Source organism: Anolis carolinensis, chromosome 1 (genome assembly GCF_035594765.1).
Source record: "Anolis carolinensis isolate JA03-04 chromosome 1, rAnoCar3.1.pri, whole genome shotgun sequence".
Lineage (NCBI taxonomy): Eukaryota > Metazoa > Chordata > Lepidosauria > Squamata > Dactyloidae > Anolis > Anolis carolinensis.
This window is the reverse complement of record NC_085841.1, coordinates 265,953,041-265,972,249: the sequence shown is the minus strand read 5'-3', so window position 1 is coordinate 265,972,249 and position 19,209 is coordinate 265,953,041. Positions and strand designations below refer to the sequence as shown.

At 38.2% G+C, this 19,209-nt stretch overlaps 1 protein-coding gene across 3 annotated transcripts in view; it reads left to right on the top strand.

The window, feature by feature from the left end:
- Positions 1–19,209, top strand: part of mob2 (MOB kinase activator 2) — a 140,679-nt gene that overhangs the window by 97,749 nt on the left and 23,721 nt on the right. The window contains exon 1 of one of the 3 annotated variants that reach the window (XM_003214769.4): positions 10,165–10,427. The exons of the other annotated variants lie outside the window; for them this stretch is intronic. Within the exon in view, the coding sequence (XP_003214817.2) occupies positions 10,318–10,427 (110 nt within the window). The 5' untranslated portion in view covers positions 10,165–10,317. Of the gene's footprint in view, positions 1–10,164; positions 10,428–19,209 lie in introns of those variants that run through there. 3 annotated transcript variants of the gene reach the window in all.

Genomic DNA, 19,209 nt, shown 5'->3' with positions numbered 1-19,209 from the left:
GGTTCATCTTACTTCTTACAGTTCCCTACTAATGCATTGAAATAAAAAAAATATGTTAATCTATTGAATGTAGCATCTAAAAATAGACTGGTAGTCTAAAAGTAAATTGCAGTTTCACTGATGAAATGAGAATATGAGCTTCAAAAAAAGTATTTACAGGTTGAGTATTCCTGATCCAGAACTCTGAAGCACTCCAAAATTGTCCACATGGGTGACTGAACTAGTGCAACCTTTGCTTTCTGATATTCCAATCTACACAAAATTTGTTTCATGCACAAAATTATTTTAAAATTGTGTACGAAATTACCTGAAGGCTATGTATATAAGGTATCATAGAATCATAGAATCGTAGAGTTGGAAAAGACCTCATGGGCCATCCAGTCCAACTCCCTGCAAGAAGCAGGAAAATCTCATTCAAAGCACCCCTGACAGATGGCCATCCAGCCTCTGCTTAAAAGCCTCCAAAGAAGGAGCCTCCACCACAGTCCGGGGCAGAGAGTTCCACTGCCGAACAGCTCTCACAGTCAGGAAGTTCTTCCTGATGTTCAGGTGGAATCTCCTTTCCTGTAGTTTGAAGCCATTGTTCCGCGTCCTAGTCTCCAGGGCAGCAGCAAACAAGCTTGCTCCCTCCTCCCTATGACTTCCCCTCACATATTTGTATATGGCTATCATGTCTCCTCTCAGCCTTCTCTTTTGCAGGCTAAACATAGCCAGCTTTTAAAGCCACTCCTCATAGGGCTCGTTCTCCAGACCCTTGATCATTTTAGTCGCCCTCCTCTGGACGCTTTCCAGCTTGTCAACATCTCCATTCAACTGTGGTGCCCAAAATTGGACACAGTATTCCAGGTGTGGCCTGACCAAGGCAGAATAGAGGGGTAGCATGACTTCCCTGGATCTAGACGCTATACCCCTATTTATGCAGGCCAGAATCCCATTGGCTTTTTTCGCCGCCGCATCACATTGTAGGCTCATGTTTAACTTGTTGTCTACGAGGACTCCAAGATCTTTTTCACATGTACTGCTGTCGAGCCAGGCATCGTCCCCCCATTCTGTATCTTTGCATTTCATTTTTTCTGCCAAAGTGAAGTATCTTGCATTTGTCCCTGTTGTACCCTGTTTCCCCTAAAATAAGACATCCCCAGAAAATAAGACCTAGTAGAGGTTTTGCTGAATCAATAAATATAAGGCCTCCCCCAAAAGTAAGACCTAGCAAAGTTTTTGTTTGGAAGCATGCCTGCTGAACAGAACACCAGAGCGTGCAGGATCGGTAAATGTACATACCATAGATTGTTGTACATAGAAATAATGGTATTAACAAGAAAATTTTTGATAGGATTCACAATTTGTCTGGTTATGCTGGTTTGTGATGACAACTACTGTACAGTACATAATAAATGTTCAATTTTTTTGTTCAACAATGAATGTGAATTCTTCTTCATGGAAAAATAAGACATCCCCTGAAAATAAGACCTAGCACATCTTTGGGAGCAAAAATTAATATAAGACAATGTCTTATTTTCGGGGAAACACGGTATATATGAAGAATAAATGAATTTCATATTTAAATGTGGGTTCTGTCTCCAAAAGATGGGTATATGCAATTATTCCAGAATCCCCCTACCCCAAAAAAACCAACATATGGGACTGTTTCGGTCCAAGGCACTTAAGATAAGGTATACGCAATCTGTAGTTTCAGTTTATAAGCAAAGAAAGATGGATGTTTTTAAAGGTCTATTGTCATTCTGATGAAACAATGATTTCTGAATAGGACCACAGAGATATCTGTGGAGGAAGTGCTAAGTACACAAAGGCATACTGTCAATGTTAAGTTAATATATCCACATGAATTCCTCACTATCAGATTTGAAGTGCTGTCTGGCATCCATTAACTCTTTTATTATCAGTACAGTAGATAGACAGACTCAGGGAGATCTCAATAATCATGTATGCTGAACTGTGCAAATCATACATGTGTTAGCAAGCAAACACCAATCTGAGCATCTTGGCAAAAATAATAGAATGGAGTCAAAAATGTGGCAAATCTAAATATAGTCAGATGTCTGGACACAAATACTGGAATGCTTCATGAGAATCTATAAGTTACTGGAGTATGATCTCATCATTCAGTGATGTGACAGTCAGGACTAATGTGTTTCCAAACTATGAAATATGGAGGAATAAAAAATTAACAAAGAGATTTTCCAGTGTGGATATATACACAGCATTTAATAGATATTGCTACCTTAATACATATCTTTTTCAACAAGCTGGTGAGTGTTGGAGAGATTTTGTAGAATTTCAGCAAGAGGTTCAAGAAAATGGTTGACCTTTTGGAATAGCCATTTATAGCAGCAAGTGTCTGGAAGTGAAGGCTGAAGAATGTCCATATGTAAGAAAATAGATTCTTGTGACAATAGTTATATTTTTGTATTAACTTTCAAAGAGCAGAGATTTGCAGTATTTTTAAATGACTTTAAGACACGTTTGGACATATTTTGCTAATTGCTAAATACAATTAACTTTTTAATGAATTGTTGTGTGTTAACTACCAGTTTCAGTTTTTAATACCAAATACTTATTCTTCCCTGTCTAAAATTATTACTGTTACCCAAACATATTCCATATACAGCTCAAAATGAAACATACTTATGAGATGTCTTCCAGGAAATTATCCTTTTGTCTGTCTGTCGGTCTGTCTGTGTTTACACCAGTTCTCCAAAGAAGGTTTCATCTCCTTTTAATAAAGCAATAGTAAGATTGACTTCCTATGTATGGATACATTTAAGAAAACACATACCTGAATCCTGTGTTTATTCCCAAATAGAGTAGACTCATTGAATGAATGAGATTTACATACTTATTGACTTACCATTCAACAAATGAATGTGGCTTCTGTTGATATTCAAGTCACAGTTTTGAGGGGTTCAATTGAATGTCAATTGTGGGTCCTGCAATTAGAAGCCTGAGCACTTCCAAATTATCTGCTGTGTACAACTAACCTTTCTGGCATGTGTGTGCGCTAAGTAGGTCATTGGATAAGACTCTTAAAGCTTTTCTGGAGCTTTCTGCTTGCTTTGCAGACATGCCGACACAGGTAGACTGTCCAAACAGGTTTTACTTTGAGGATATGGAGCCATCCTTCTCTAGCATAGAAAGTGCAAACAGGATAAAAGAGTTGTGCAGGTTTTGTTCTCTCGGTGCATAGAACATATTTATTACTGTATTTCATAGAATTTAAGGCACATTTTTCCTGTTTGAGGGGGCTTCAAAATAGGGTGTGTCTTAGATTTGATGATTCCTCGAATTTGTTGTCTTAGTTTTTTTTTAAACTATCTAATCACCGAGAAAGGAGAAGGAAGGCTCCCAGCCCCAAACACTTCTGCCTTCTTTTGTCTTCAGTTTCAGATAGATGGCTCTTTAAGGTCTGGCTGAGATGAGCTTACTGTTTTTGCTGCCTCTCCAATGAACCCATGGGCTTAGTAAAATAGGCACATGCAGGCAAGATGACTTACAGGTTTTCTCTCACTCCTCACTGCACAGAAAAGATTGTACTACAAAGCCACATTGAAACAAAAACAAGGTATTGTATATAAAGAGGAAATTCTTAAAACAAAATTCTAAGGTAGTGTTTTTCCAAAGTTGAAGCTTCAAAAACAAGATGTACATTACTTTTGTTGGCACCCTAGATTCTGTGAAATACAGTATTTTTGAGAGGCCTGTTGTGGGTAAAACAACTCAAGTAGTTGTGAAGAAATAAGCAGATGGATGGATATGGATTCAAGACAGGAGAAATATTAGTAATTCCATCAAGATTTTAGCAATTTCCAACTGCCTTCCATCTAAATCTATGCAGCAAATTCACTTTTTGTACACAATTTTTCAGTCCCACAATGGACATATTATTTCACTATACCCTATAAGAATCCTGAATGTGCTTTTTTGCCATCAAGTTGAAGTTTCTTTATGTTAACCGTACCAAGGATGTTCAAAAGCCCTGGCCAACAACTGTTCTACTCAGGAACACAGTGTCCTTTATTGAATCAACCCACCTCTAGTAAAGTTGCCTTTTTTCTGTGTCCCATTTTACCAGATATTATCATCTTTCCTAGTGAATCATGTCATCTCATGATAAGTCCACAGTACAACAGCCTCAGTTATGTCACCTTAGCATCAAGGGACAGTTCAGAGTTGATTTGCTGTAAGGCACATTCAGTCCACTATATATCTAAATGCATTGAAATGTGTACTTCAAAATCCATTGTTTACAACCAAACCCTAAGGTCCAGTTGGCATCTGTTTTAACTTGCCAGAGTCTCAGTTATTTTACAGTAGTATTTCTTTTAATACAGTAACCACTTGATAAAATAAAAAGGAAGATCAGCAGGTACTTAGAATTCATTTGTGTTTGCATGCTTCCCTGGTGTTTGCATTTATTTTACTTAGGTATAACCAGACTGTTTTCTGTCTATCAGTTTTGCATGTGTTTAATTGTAAGTTCTTTCATCTTGTTTAACATCAGTCTGCAAATTTGAAAAGCTTGTACACACATGCTCACAATAACAGAAAACATTCTCTAAAATGTACTAAAATGCACATTTTTTGGCCCAAAGGTGCCCCACTAAATTCAGGGCAGGTTGTGATCTGAAGGATATCTGCATTCCAGTCCACATACTAGTCTCAAAGTCCAAATAAGGCTGCTTTACTTAAAAATGGGGGGGGGGGGGGCAGATGAAATCCTCAAGCATCCCTCATCTTTTTGTTTCTATTTCTTTCTTTCATTGTGTGGTGTGTGTGTGTGTGTGTGTGTTTTTGGGGGGGGGGGGGGGAGAGAATATCCTCTCACATTTTCTTTGCAAGGTTCCCATGTGTACTCAGAGAAACGTCAAAAGCTCAGCTTGGATGTAGGACTGTTTTGCTCCTATTCTATGACTTCCCAGCCTTTCAGAGACTACAACTGTGCAGTTATATCACCCAGAGGAAATGCAATAAACCTCCACGTAAGTTAGATATCTGACCACCAGCCATTTTCTGTCTCAATTTTGTTTTTGATATTGACACTTTATTCTGAAAACAGTATTTGTGTTGTAAAGGGTGAAGTGAAATGGTTCCATTATGTGAAATGGGCAGCCAACATTGCATTAACTGAACTCTGGAGACTCCTCTTAGCCAAATTTTTAGAAACTTTAGACTCTTTATAGGAAGCTTGGGTTGTATTAGATAGGGATTTAGGGGGGAAATGTGTATCAATGGTTATAATAGACAAGAGTGTTTTCAAAAAAAAAGTAATGTTCAGTTTCAAAGGTAGAGCAGGAAAATGTTTTAAAAGATGATTTGGAACTAAAATGGTATTCACACCAAAGTGGTAAACTTTATGGGTGACCAAAAACAGAGAGTATCTTGTAACTAAAAGTATTATTGTTTTCAAATATTATCGCATGCTAACATTAATCAAACTCACCTGAGGAGACAGGAAAATGAAGGAACGGTATCTTAAATGAGCAGGTCCTGAAAGGAAGTAACCAACAACTCAAGAGCCTCTGTCTGCACTGTCTCAAGCCAACATTTTCACTTAAGTTGTGGGAAGAATGTGTCAGACTGATGGAGAAACAGATTAACCTGTCTGCAGGGCCGGCCCCACCATAGAGGCCAGTGACGCCGCCACCTCGGGCGCAGGTCCCGGGGGGCGCCGTCAGGCTGGGCGGGAGGCGGGGCACCTCTCTGACGGTGCCCCGCCGCCCGACCAGTGCGCCCTGGCCTTGTGGCTCCCTCTTTCGCTGCCCGGGAAGGGGAGGAGGGATCCCCTCCTCTCCTCCCCGGGTGGCGAAGCCTCCTTCTTTCGCCGCCTGGGAAGGGGAGGAGGGATCCCCTCCTCTCCTCCCCGGGTGGCGAAGCCTCCTTCTTTCGCCGCCCGGGAAGGGGAGGAGGGATCCCCTCCTCTCCTCCCCGGGTGGCGAAGCCTCCTTCTTTCGCCGCCCGGGAAGGGGAGGAGGGATCCCCTCCTCCCGTCCCCGGGCGGCGAAGCCTCCCTCTTTCCAACCCTGGCCGCGCCTCCCACGCTGCATGGGAGGCAGGGCCAGGGCAAATAGCATGGGAGGCGGGGCCAACCCTGGCCCCGCCTCCCACCCAGCGTGCCCTGGCCCCGCCTCCCACGCAGCATGGGAGGCGGGGCCAGGGCACGCTGGGTGGGAGGCGGGGCCAGGGCGCAGGAGGCGGGGCCGGCGGGGGGCGCTTTTCAGCACCCCCGCTTAATATTTAAATTTATCTCCGACCGGCCCTGCCTGTCTGCTGTTCTTTCCACATTTTTTATTCTTGGTTGAAGCAGATTTTTGTTTTACTGCTTTATCCCATATTCTCTTGTGAGTAAAGTTTGCCTTAGGAATAGGAATTGTTTTACTTCCTTCTGCTGTTTTGTTTTTGTTTAAAACCAACATATTCATTTACCCAGAAAAGAAAAACAGGCAAAGAAAAAAGGAACAAGTGATATTGTTGATGAAGCAAAACTGACGCAACTTGGAATTGCCTTCTAGTGAAAAATACCTTTTGCTAAAGTTTGGTCTCCTTTTATTTCATCAGTAGGCAAGAATGGCTACATGCTGCACTAACTGAACTGGAAAACATTTTGGGTTTCATTTTTAATACAATTAAGCAATTAAAGGGATATAGTGTAAGCATTTTGAAAGACACTTGTGCTACAGTTAAACTTGTAATTATTTGATGCAATGTGGTCTTCATCAGTCACTAGGTAAAACTGTTTCAGGTTGGCTCCCCTGAAGATCAGGATCTTCCTTGATAAAAGGATGTAGAAAAACATTTGAGCTAATAAATTTGAGGCTTGCTGAGATGTCATTTGAATAAAACCTTTTTATCGTCTTCTGGTTTTCCTGCACGTAGGAAACAGATTGCAGGAATGCTGTCACTCCACCGTTCTTATACTATAAATTAGAAAATCATGAATACTCCTGAATATAGGTTGGTCTTGCTTCTTAAACCAAGGTTCAATGTATGATAATTTTAGATTCTCAATCTTTGGTTCTCCAGTGGCACTTGTTTTTAATTGATAGACGTTCCAGCTGGCATGGCGTCTGAACAAGGATTCTGTGAATTGAAATCTCAGTCATCTAGTGGGCCAGAGGCTGAAAAATACTGCTGTGTCATTATGTTAGAATGCATTTTATTCTACCTGATTTTATCTAACAAGAATATTCCACTTTTTATTTAGATCATGGGGCAGAGTGGATTAGAAAAGCACATACATAGTAATTTATACACTCTATTCCCTCCAGTGATTCTACAGGCCATACAGAATTTCTGTGTCATCTTGTTTCTGTCTCTTGACTTTCAGGTACTTACTCAAAGTTTCATATGCTTTTGGTGGAGAATAGTGTGGAAAACAAACTCAAGAATTCATTTCATAATTGTCCTTAATCGTACTTCTTTTGGCAGCTTATATTTCTGGTTATGGCCAGGTAGGCTTCAAAATGTGGCGTGATACTGGAAGAACTTGCAAATAGCCCTATGTGTGTGAACTTCGGGCTTTTGGAACATGGAGAATTGTGAGAGTTGATCAAATGGGAAACGGAAGACATATCTCCAGAATCATGACTTGAAATTTTAACCTGAAATCTATCAGGAAGGAGAGAAGTTAAATTAAGAAAAGCCTGATATAGCAGCCTGAAAGTAGGTGGTCTCCAACAGTTTCAGATATGTATTGTTAAACACAACTTTCCCAATATGTTCATGTGAAACATTTTTAGCTTTAGCTTGCTGCAAGTTGAAGCCTGCAGCTATTTTTTTAAAAACAAAGCCCTTATTAGAAGTTTAGTGAGAGTGTTTTTCCCCATCAGTTTCAAAATATTTTCAAAAATATTTAGTGGGCTTGTTTGGGCAGCAAGACAAGTGCATAGTCAAACAGAAAGGGCAGTTAACAGTTTTGAAGCATTTGTTTGTTAGGACACGGTGCGAGTACTCTGTAATTTTTCCTAAGTAGTCACTGCAGTCAAACTGGGAAGACCTTTGTCGTCTAAATGTTGTTCTTCAGTTTTAATAAAAAAAAATTAACTCCACTCCTTTTAATTCTTGAGCTAGAGTTGTTTTCTTAAAACAACATGTTTTCTCCAAACCTCTTGATATTAGCATTCTCTGGAGTGCCTACTGAATACTTTATTTTTATGACCACAGAAAGAGCCAAATAAATAGCTAATTTGGCAACAGTTAGTAATAAAGTGGTTTTATAAACTCTATCCATGTTATGCCTTAATATTTTCTAACAAATGTTCCCTGTGTTTAATGGATCCTTATTATTAATGGGAAACTATTTAAACAAAGGGCTTGCTGTATGGGGTACTGCTGCATGTAAACGGCATAGAAAGCTTGCTGTAATGTGTATATAATAAGATTTCCCTATACCCTAGTTTTTGGGGCTGATAATTTTTCAGCATTTGAGTTTCATGTTGTTGAAACAAGATGGTTGCACTCTTGCTTTCAGGTCTTCCTTGAATATCTGATTTTGATTCTCCTGAGCATGTCCATGTGAAGCTAACGATTACTTCCACCTCCACAATGTTCCTCCTGTAGATCTTAATGCTTAGTCAACAGTCCCTTTGCTTAGTACAGTAGTTCCTAAACTTCGGTCTTCCAAGTGTTTTGGATTTTAGCTTCCAGAAGTCCTAGTCAGATTGGCCCAACAGTCAGGAATTCTGGGAAATGTTTCCTCTTATTTGTCCCTTCTTATTTCATATTTTTTAAAGTGACTATGTATATTATTGGTATTAGTAGGACCATAAAACTACTCTTCATAGCAAACCCTGTTTATGAAGAACCAATTTTCTCAGACTTTCTATAGCTTTCCTCTGTTGAAAGATCTGATATGCTTGAAACAGAGCAATGTAGTGGTAATTAAATCATCACTTTGCCTGCATATTAGCAGTATAATGAAACCCTACTGTAGAGGCAGTATCGTTCAATAAGCGTAAATGTTACCACAAAGGCAGCCATGGTATTTCAGGAGAAAATGTGTTGTCTGGATTATGGTGTTGTATGCAAACTACCACCTTACCCACTTGTTTACCCTCATCACTTAAATCAAGGGTTTATAGTGTGCCAATGTTGACTGGCATTATTAGCGGTTTAGAGAAGGGTGAATGCTATGCCTACTTGAGCATGCATCCAGTAAAGTGCTTAATAGACGCCTTGTGGTACAGAGAATTTGGCATGTGTCAGAGATAGTGCTACACCTTCTGGATGAATGTTTTCTATGCATGGGTTGGACATGACTCTGAAAAGGCAAAACACTTTCCAAAATAAACTAGATTTATTTCAGCGTACTTATTAACTTTGGCATCAACACTGGGTTTGTCATGCCATGAAGGATCACGTCAGACAAAGCATACTTGATTCGAGGCTGGGTGAAATGGGGTATTATGTGAGAGAGTACATTTCTTTCAGGCACATCTGGAGGATCTACTGTTTTTCTTGAATTCTGAGACTCACTTTTTTCACCCATGTAAACATTTTGATAAATAGGGTGCATTTTAGAATCATGGTGCTTCCATATATATTCTGACGGTGATATTGAAATTAGGGTGCATCTTGCAATTGATGGTGTCTTAGAATAGAAGAAATATGATATATAACCCATGAAAGGAATATTTGCAAATGGTATTAGCAGAAATAGTGGCCATTTTCTTTAATGTGTGTTTTGATCATACTGATTATTCCCTATACTGTTAGACTTAGCAGATATCAATACATAAGCATGTCCTGGTTAAATGTGTGTATATAAACTGAAGATTCACTAAATGTGGGCTCTGCCTTGTTCTTGAATATCCCACAGATCACTGGCATTTGAGTGTAAAAGAGCTTCCTCCTTGTTTCTGTCCGCATAGTATCTCTGTAACACTGCACTGCAAACAGGGCACTTGAAAGACGCTTGCTTGTGCCTCACACTACTTCTCTTGTCCTGTTGCACAGTTGGCGCCAGTCTGAAAAGGCCAATTCAAATGCTTCCTTATTGGCATTGGCTCCTCAGCCTTGGCTTTTACTTAGGGTTTGTAAAAAGGAGCAGCTGTTTGTCTTTTCCAGCCGAATTTTTCCCCTATTTCCTCTGCTGCTCTGTCATTGGCTGAAGGAAAAAGGGAGGGAGGCGGGCAGGCAGGGCTTGGAGTGAAGTAAGCTGTGTAAACTCTGTGAATGTAGTTGGACTCGTTTTTTTTAGGAGGGAAGGAGAGAGATCTGGTAAAGCGACTCAAGTCTGTACTGGCAGTTCCCAATTTCCCCTCTTCTCCTCACACTCTCTCTCTCTCTTTCTCTCTCTCTAACATGGTTGGGGATCATTGTAATCTCAGCGGCGAAAGACCTGTACTTTCTCAAACTCCCAAAACTGGATTAAGCTGCAAAATGGTCCTACAGGCAGTGGGCAAAGTATTAAGGTAACAACCTCTACAAAATATCATCTTGATGGGTGGGTGAGGAGATGAGAGAGAGTGTTTGCCACAATCTCATCCTGGAACATTTTGTTTCTGAATGAACCTTGTGGAAATCAGTGGCAAAACTAGCGTTGAATTTAAAGATGCAAAACTGATCCTCAGACAAAAGCATATAGGAGAGGTTTCAGAAAAGATCTTATTGAAATAACTGTGGTACATTTAGCCTGGGCTTCAGCGAAGATGACAACTTGAATTGATTGATTTATCCAGCATATTCTGTTGTTTAAAAATTGAAGTAACATGGGTGTAATTTTCTCCTTGCCTATCTGCCATGAATGCTTGTACTTACTACCCCTTGTTTCAAGTATTACTGATTTTAACACAAGGCAATAAAATTTGCATCATATATCTTGGCTGCGGCTCTTGCAGGATAGGAACTCAACTAAATCTGCAACCCTGTGTGCATTTTAGAGTAAGTCCCATAATATGTCTTTTCCCTCCTAGTGATGGTGTACAGAACTAGACTGTAGGTTGTTGTTGTTTTTTGTTTCAGTGGTGTCTTTAATAGGTTTTGTTCATAAAGTTTGAGTTTTATAAGTCTGTTTGTTTAGAACTTGTACATGGAGAATGAAATTCAGAAGCATGTTGAAAACTCCATGTAATGTTCAACTGGAAAGTTTAACATAATACTAAGATGAGGGGTTACGCTTCTGACTAGAAAATGTACTTATCCATTGTACCTGCAGGATTTTTTTTCCATTGACATAAAATGGAAAATTACCTTTCAACTGGAGATTTTCTTACTTAAATTCTGTTCAGAACACCAGTTCTGTGGTGTTAAACAGAACTGTTGAAATCCTGTTACCAGTTGGGGAAACTGTTTCTGAAGCACAGAACTTGTTTTTGGCAAACTTTGCGGAGTTGATTCCTACTATTAAAGACTAATAGTTAAAACATTTTGTCAGCCAGAATATCATCAATTCTTTCTTTCTAATGGTTTATTTTTCCCTGATACTAGTCCATGCTGCAATGATATATTTTATGCTTAAAAGTGTGGAAGGAGACCAGGGGAATCCTTCCTGCCTGCCTGCCTGCCTGCCTGCCTTCCTTTCTGAAAGCATGGAACTGGTGAAGACTTTTATTAATATCTAAACTTAGTACAGAGAATGCTTGCTTTAGGACAGTTCCTTCCAAACTGTATTTAGATATGGCATAAGTTGTTTTGAATAATAGAGGACTGTATTATAAATTCATCTAGTCTTTATTTATACTCTTTAGGAGCAGATTATAATTCTTATACATATGGCTTGATAAGTAATGAACATTGCTAAATTCTTGTGACTTGCAGAATTCACTATACTCTTATAATTCAATAATATTTGACAGATTCAGCAAACATTTTTAATTCTTTCTTCCTCCCACCTATGATATACTTATATGTGGAGAAAAATATTTTTAATCTATGTCCATCCGGATAAATCTATGCAGATTTAGATATTTTCTTCTAAATATCAGTTGTCGTGACAGCATTGCTTTCTATCTGAAAGTTACCGAACCTGATTGCATATGTAGTATGTAGGACTTGGTTGATGGAGAAAACATAGCTGATTAAGCAATGGCAACTTAAGTCATGAGTTAAACGCTAATGATATGCCATATGAGTAAGATCACCTCACTGAGAGTTAAATCTAATGCCTGTTTTTAGGGGTGGAGTTGCGGCTTGCCCATCAGCGTAGGCTGAGATCTTCTGCTGAATCAAACTTCAATTAACAAAGAAGAGAAAATGACATCAGCATTGAGTCATTTTGTCATTTTCGACTGCTGGAACCTTTTACATATACTATAGGTTCACTTGTTTAAAAGTCACTTTCAATATAATTACTGAATAAGAATGTGCTTGCCCTCTCTTCATGAAAAATTGGGACACATTTAGGATAGTCAATACTTTGAGATGCCTAAGGTGCATTAAACTCCATATGAGGTAGAAAGGTGAGATGTTAATGAACATATAGGATAAAATATGATGAACTAGGGGAAGAGATAGGTATGTGTGCCATGAAGCAAGATAAGAACAGGACTACGAAAAATCCAAATGCATGTATGCATGCATGCATACATACATAGATACATATTTGCCTTGGTTCAGCTTCCTAAAGAGCAAATACTTTGTTTCAGCTTCCTAAAGTACAATAAATCACATTTTTTAATTCTTTATAGTTGTGAAAGAGTTATGTGGAAGCAAGTCGTGTCATAATTTGTGATTTCCAGTAATGAGTGACAAGACATCAGGGCCATGTATATCCTCTTGACTTTCTCCATAGCTGGCAGCAATGAAATAAATTCTATGAGGGAAGCTTGCTTATTTGGTATAATTTATGCAAGTTAATATCTTTGCTTTCATCACCACAGAATTTGGTCTAGTTTGGTGTAAGATTATTTTGTTGTGTTTTCACCCTGCCTCTTACTCCAAATCTCCGAACAAGGTGAGTGATGAAATCATAGAGGAAGTGAAAGAAATTTGTATGGTTCATTTGTCTTTCCAAAGAAACAGACAGACAGACAGACAGAAAAATGAAGCAAACATTGAGACAAATTAAAAACTCACATATGAAATGAGTTACTCTTTATGTATTCAGGTACTTACCTGAAGTGCCAGCACGAAAGGAAATGAGTCATTAAATATTTCCACATCTCTTTGTGTAATTATTCTCCCATCAGCAGGACTGATGAATTGAAAATTTAATAGCTCTGTTTTTAAAAAGAGTACAACTGAGAAGGGAGACTAGAAAAGGAGCTTGGAGCAACAAGTAGGATAGATTGCTCAGTAAAAGTAAATAATTTGGTGTTTAAAAAGATAGATGGCAGTGTATATGGATCTGTTTGGGATAGCATATAAATTGTGAAAATGTACAACTCTTGAATTGCCTTTGAGAGAACTAGACTGGCTAGTTCTGATATTTTTCAGGTGTCCTGCTCCTCTCTTTTTTCTCCCTTTCAATTATCCTGCCTTCAGAGAAGACAGCTGGGTGACTCTGAATACAGCAGGAGCTAAAGTCAGTACAACAGTAGCCTTTTCATTGTCTTGCAACTGAAATGAACTTCATTAAGTGTTTGCAGAAAGAATTGGGACATAGACATGCCAGGCTTCCCAGTTGGGATGCTTGTATCATTTTTAAACAAAGATAAACAAACTTCATTTTCAGCCAGTTAACACTTGTATACTTTGCCGTCTTTTCAGTGACTGCACCCATTGAGCAGATTTTCCCATTTACTCTTAATACCTCTGCACACAGCATCATTGTAGGTTAGAAAACTTGTAATGGTAGTGTAAATATTAAAATGAATATTTTACTCTAGCTAAATTTATTTACAACATGGGGTAGATTTAATTTTGTCTATATCTCTTCATCACTTTTGTGTCATAATGTAGAGAATGAGTCAGAAAAGGCTCTCTCTTGATTTTTATTTTTACATCTAATGCTTTTTCTGAAAATACACTATGTTAGACAGATTTATCAGATCATATACACGTTTTCCAAAGTTCTGGATGTGAAATTGATTCACCATTTTTTCATAACCACAACTTGTAATTATGAATCCTATTCACTTCATCATAATCCTGTGTGCATGATCTAAGAATATTGCAACAGAAGACCAGACAATACAATATTATGGCAGCTCAGTTTTCCAGCCATGGGTCCCTATTATATTATCCATCTCTCATAGTTTTAGCACAATAATGAAAACCTAACCATCTTAAAATTCTGTGCTATAACAGGATTGGGAAAGACTGTACTGAGCAAGATATCTCATTTATTATTAAAAAATATTTACAATCCTAAAGGGCACAGTCTTAACTAGTAGAAGTCTTGTTACACAAAAATATGCAGTGATTACCACCCCCACCCCCCACACACATAACTGTATATATACACCACTATGAGAAAGACAAACCTTTTTTAAAGGATACCATTTCTGCTTCCTAGAATTCTCTTTGCACAATGGATTCTTAAGAATAATATTACAAAACTGGCAATCCTGGTTAATTTAGGTATTAGTCACAATATACATAGTATAATTATCTGATGCAACAAGTTAATTAGATGCTGCCGAGGAATTAAAAAAATTATAACAAAGATTCCACTTTTCTTTACAATGTTTGTTATCACTGTGCCCTTTAAAACTCCTTCTTATCAAAGTCCATTTGATCTTCTGTGGAAAATTTGAGTATTTGTATGGCTAAGCAAAAACACTCATTAATTCCAATGTAACCTATCCTGTGAACACCAGTTAAAAAAAAACATAAAGAAACTTGTTTAAATGACGTTTCAAATGGAATGGAGACTGGTAGGCAATTGGGGAGCTCTCTTGTTCTTGTCTTTTCTCTTAACTTTCCATTGAACTAAAATAGTCCAGGGAAACATTAAATAGAGCAAATCATTGTCTGCAGATGGAGTTCAGCGTTTTTTAATCCCTCCAAACTGAAGCCTGATTGCCTCTTTTTAGGTATACATCAAGTTCTACTTGCCTCATTAGGTCTTAGCAAAAAGTTGGCAGGAAGGCAACATTTACTGGCTTTGGACTGGCAGAAGTTCTTAAGCAGAGTTTCTGTAGCACTTCTGTAGCACATGACAAAGAGCATTATATATTTTGTGTTGAAAGTAAAAAGCTTGTGTGCCAGACTAACCATTCTGTGCTGAGAAAGGCCAAGTGATGCAATCTGAGTATATTATGCCACACAAATATGTTTAAATTTACATGGGCGGTTACATAGTTCTTTGCTATTCATGAGGAAAGAAGCAAAGAGTATCATGCTATACCTCGGCCCTCATCCCTGACATTAGGAGATCCTTCACAAAGCTTTCTTTTGTTGTGTACTGGTTTATCCCGTTTTCACTGCTTTTGAGGGGAAGAAGATGGTTTGAAACAAAGACACACGGTATATTTATATAATTAATTTATCCCCAGTTCAATCACTTTGTTCATACCCTTTGTTCATACCTTTTCCTCAAGACTGCTACAAAAGCTCATTTACAGACCTAGAGAAATATAAATAAAACCATATGTAGCTACAAAAATTGTGCAATACTTTAAAAACTATTAAGCTATCTGTAAAATTAAAACCATTGGATAACATTGCACAGTACACTAAAACACTACCTGTAAAACAACCACTTTCCCAATACCTGCTAAAATAGGAACATCTTTATCTCCCAACCAAAGAACATTAAGTAGGAAGAAAGCTTCACCTCCCTTGAAAGCGCTTTCAAGGTTTTTGGAGCAATCTTTGGGAGATCCCTCTCCTGTATCCCATGGGGCATGCCTGTGCGCTGGGATAAAAATGCTCCTTCCCAAAAGATCTTTGATCCTGAGCAAGCTGTTAAGGAACTTGTATACAGCCCTTCAGGTAGCCTGGAGCCAAGCCACCAAGGGTTTCTAAGTCACTAGCTTAGGTGATGCCTGGGTTAGGTATTTGAACTCACTTAGCGGGAAGTGAATCTTGTTGAAACCAATGGGAACTTACTCCCAATATTTATATTGTATTTTCTTGGTAGAATTGGTAGAATTATAGAACATAGAATTGGAAGAGACCACAATGACCATCCATCCTCCCATACAGAAAAAGATAATTAAAGCATTCCCAAGATATTGTCATCCAGTTTCTGCTTAAAAACCCCCAGAGAAGGAAACTATACCACACTCCGAGGCAGCATGTTCTGTTGGCGAAAAGCTCTTACTATCAGGAAGTTCTTTGTAAAGGATGCAAGTTCTGATAACCACCTAACAATTCCAACTTCAACTCTGTCAGATTTTATTGAACTATATTAAAGAATTCCCTGCAACTTTCTTTTGGTATTTGAATATCAGAATAACAAGTAATGCAGTTGGGCTCTTAGATCTTTCACAAAATTGTTGCTCAGTGGTTTAAGGATGGCAGGCTTGGCAAAATACCATATAAATTAAATAGCTCTTATGTGTTTCCTTAAAATGAAGTGTTATAAAAGTACTTCTTTTATGTAGTGCTATTATCCCACCCTCAAAAAAGAATGTTCTGGCTGAAAATCATATTTAGCAACCTGCAGAGCTCTCAGTGAAGGACATACAAAGACTCAGGGCCTGATTATTAGTTGTAAAAGGTTTTTCCATATGCTTGAAACTTGTCAGTTGACAGTTGTATCCTGCCTTACATGTGTTATATGTGTAAGTGCCTTCAAGTAGACTTATGGTGACCCCATGCATTTCAAAGTGTTTTCTTAGGGAAGTAAGATTCAGGAATGGTTGTCAGTTTCTTCTTCTGAAATATTGCCTGTAGAAATCATGGGAGTTATAGTTTTATAAAGTCTTTGCCCTGGTATTTAGAGTTGTCAGACTTGAATGATAGCTTTAAAGAATAGGCATAGATTTTTCTATGTCTGTTCCTTAACTTTGTCTAACTCAGAATGTTTGAAAATGAATATGTGAAGAAAAGCCATACTGTACAGTATTCTCATCTAAGGAACAATGTTCTCTAGGCTTTCTGAAGAAAACATAATTTATCCAGTATCAGCTGTGTCCATAAAGAATATGTTTAGTAAAGGTAAAGGTTTTCCCCTGATGTTAAGTCCAGTCGTGACCAACTCTGGGGGTTGGTGCTCATCTCCATTTCTAAGCCGAAGAGCCGGCGTTGTCCGTAGACACCTCCAAGGTCATGTGGCCAGCATGACTGCATGGAGCGCCATTAGAATATGTTTACTACAGCTTAATTCTTATTTGGGGGTCGTTAGAGGTGCAGTGTAATCTCTAGTTTAGAATTTTCACAGAAAAAATATCTTACCAAAGACATACAGTAAAATTATGGCAACAGTTGAAAACAAATTGTTAATCAGAGATTTTGTAGTTGGTAAATCAAATTTTCTCATAGACTTCTCCAAAGAGTTTAACCAAAGGTGCTAAGTCACTGGTTCTCAACCTGTGTGTCCCCAGATGTTTTGACCTACAATTCCCAGAAACCCCAGCCAGTTTACCAGCTGTTAGGATTTCTGGGAATTGAAGGTCAAAACATTTGGGGGCCCACAAGTTGAGAACTACAGTGTTCCCTCACTTATTGCTGGGGTTAGGTTCCAGGACCACCAGCGATAAGTGAAAATCCGCGAAGTAGGGACACTATATTTATTTAAATATTTATACATTATTTTAGTAGTTATACACTATTTTAAGTCTTTATCACCTCCTTCTCCTCCCGTTGCCGCTTGGGCTCCTTTTCTCCCTTTGGCTTATCCTTCCACCCTTCCTTAGGCTGTAAATTGTGATTTTTAATGATTTATAATAGTCTTTTAGAGTTTATTGAAAAACCGTGAAACAGCAAATCCACAAAAAGTGAACCGCGAAGTAATGAGGGAACATTGTACAATGCGAAGTGGAAATACAAGGATGTTCTTATTGCTGTAGTAGTACATAGCATTCAGCATAATGGGTTCAGTTTCATAATGAAAAATAAAATAAAAAATTGTCAAAGTGATAAGTTAATGGATGTTGCAGGAATCTTTAATGTGGCATTCAGGGAAGAGATTCTTAAATGTGTGTTCAGGCAAGTAGGGAACCTGTCACCCTTCTGCCTAGTCTCTTAGTCTGTCCAACATTACTTGCCTAGGGAAACACAAGCTTGTCTGTACATACTTGGAAAGAGACTATGCAGTGCAGAAATGTTTGCTGTTCGCAGTGTTATAAAGTCAGTAAGGAAAGGAATGTTGAAAAGTCTCTTGCAGATTTGCATTAGAAACAGATGCTGAAAGATGGTGAGAAGTGAATAACTCATATTTTACATATTGTGGCCATTCCAGCTATATTTTCAAAACAATCATATATGACTTGACAGAGAACAAAATATACTTATTTTGAATATCTGTTTATAAAACAGAGAATCATATTTTATCTTCTGTTCATCATCAGTATATTGACTCTAATGGAACATTGTGGTCTGCCAGCATTCAAAACTGAGTACTAAAACATTGTTTTGAATGCCAAGCCTACCAAGCTGATGTTCAGTTTCAAGGGCAGGTGTTCTATCTTATCCAGTACTGGATTAAATTTTAGCATGGGTATTACACACATTTAGTGCAAGAACTTTTCACATCTGTTGTGTTCTCTATTCTGAGAAAATGTAAAGAGGTTAGCAGGTGGAAATCCAGTATCTTTGATGAATAAGCATGGGATGAACAAAATAAGGGGCAAGGAAAAGATATGAAAAATGTCTGATTCCTCTCCACTCCCACATAAGAGAAAGCCTCTCTTTTCTGTTCAGAGCACTTTTCATGTCTATGTGGCTTTTCTGGCAGGACTGGGCAAGTTTGGACAAGATAGTTCAGTTCCTCATTCTTTCCCTTGAGGTAACTTTAGAAAGAAATACGGAGACAGATTGATCTCAGCTGATGTTATATTATGTTGAATAACACTTATCCTTTAAAAAAAGAGTTCAGCTTCTTGAAATGACTATTCTGTGACTGTTCCATGAAGTCAACATCATTGATCATGAGAGCTGAATATGTTTATCTTTACTCTTCAACTCAGCATTGCATTTTAATGTTCAGCCCTATGGAGTCAGTTCTGTAGACTGTTAAACTGAATGAGAATTTGTAAAACTATGAACACAAGTTCACCTCTTATATATTCTAGTATACTCTGTTTGCCTTTTCAACCAATTGTAATCTTTCTTTGTTGTCAGTACATTTATTATACTGTTGTCAGTACATTTATTATGTTTTCTAGAGTGGTAAAATATAGACAAATGTTCTTGTAGAGAGGGGGC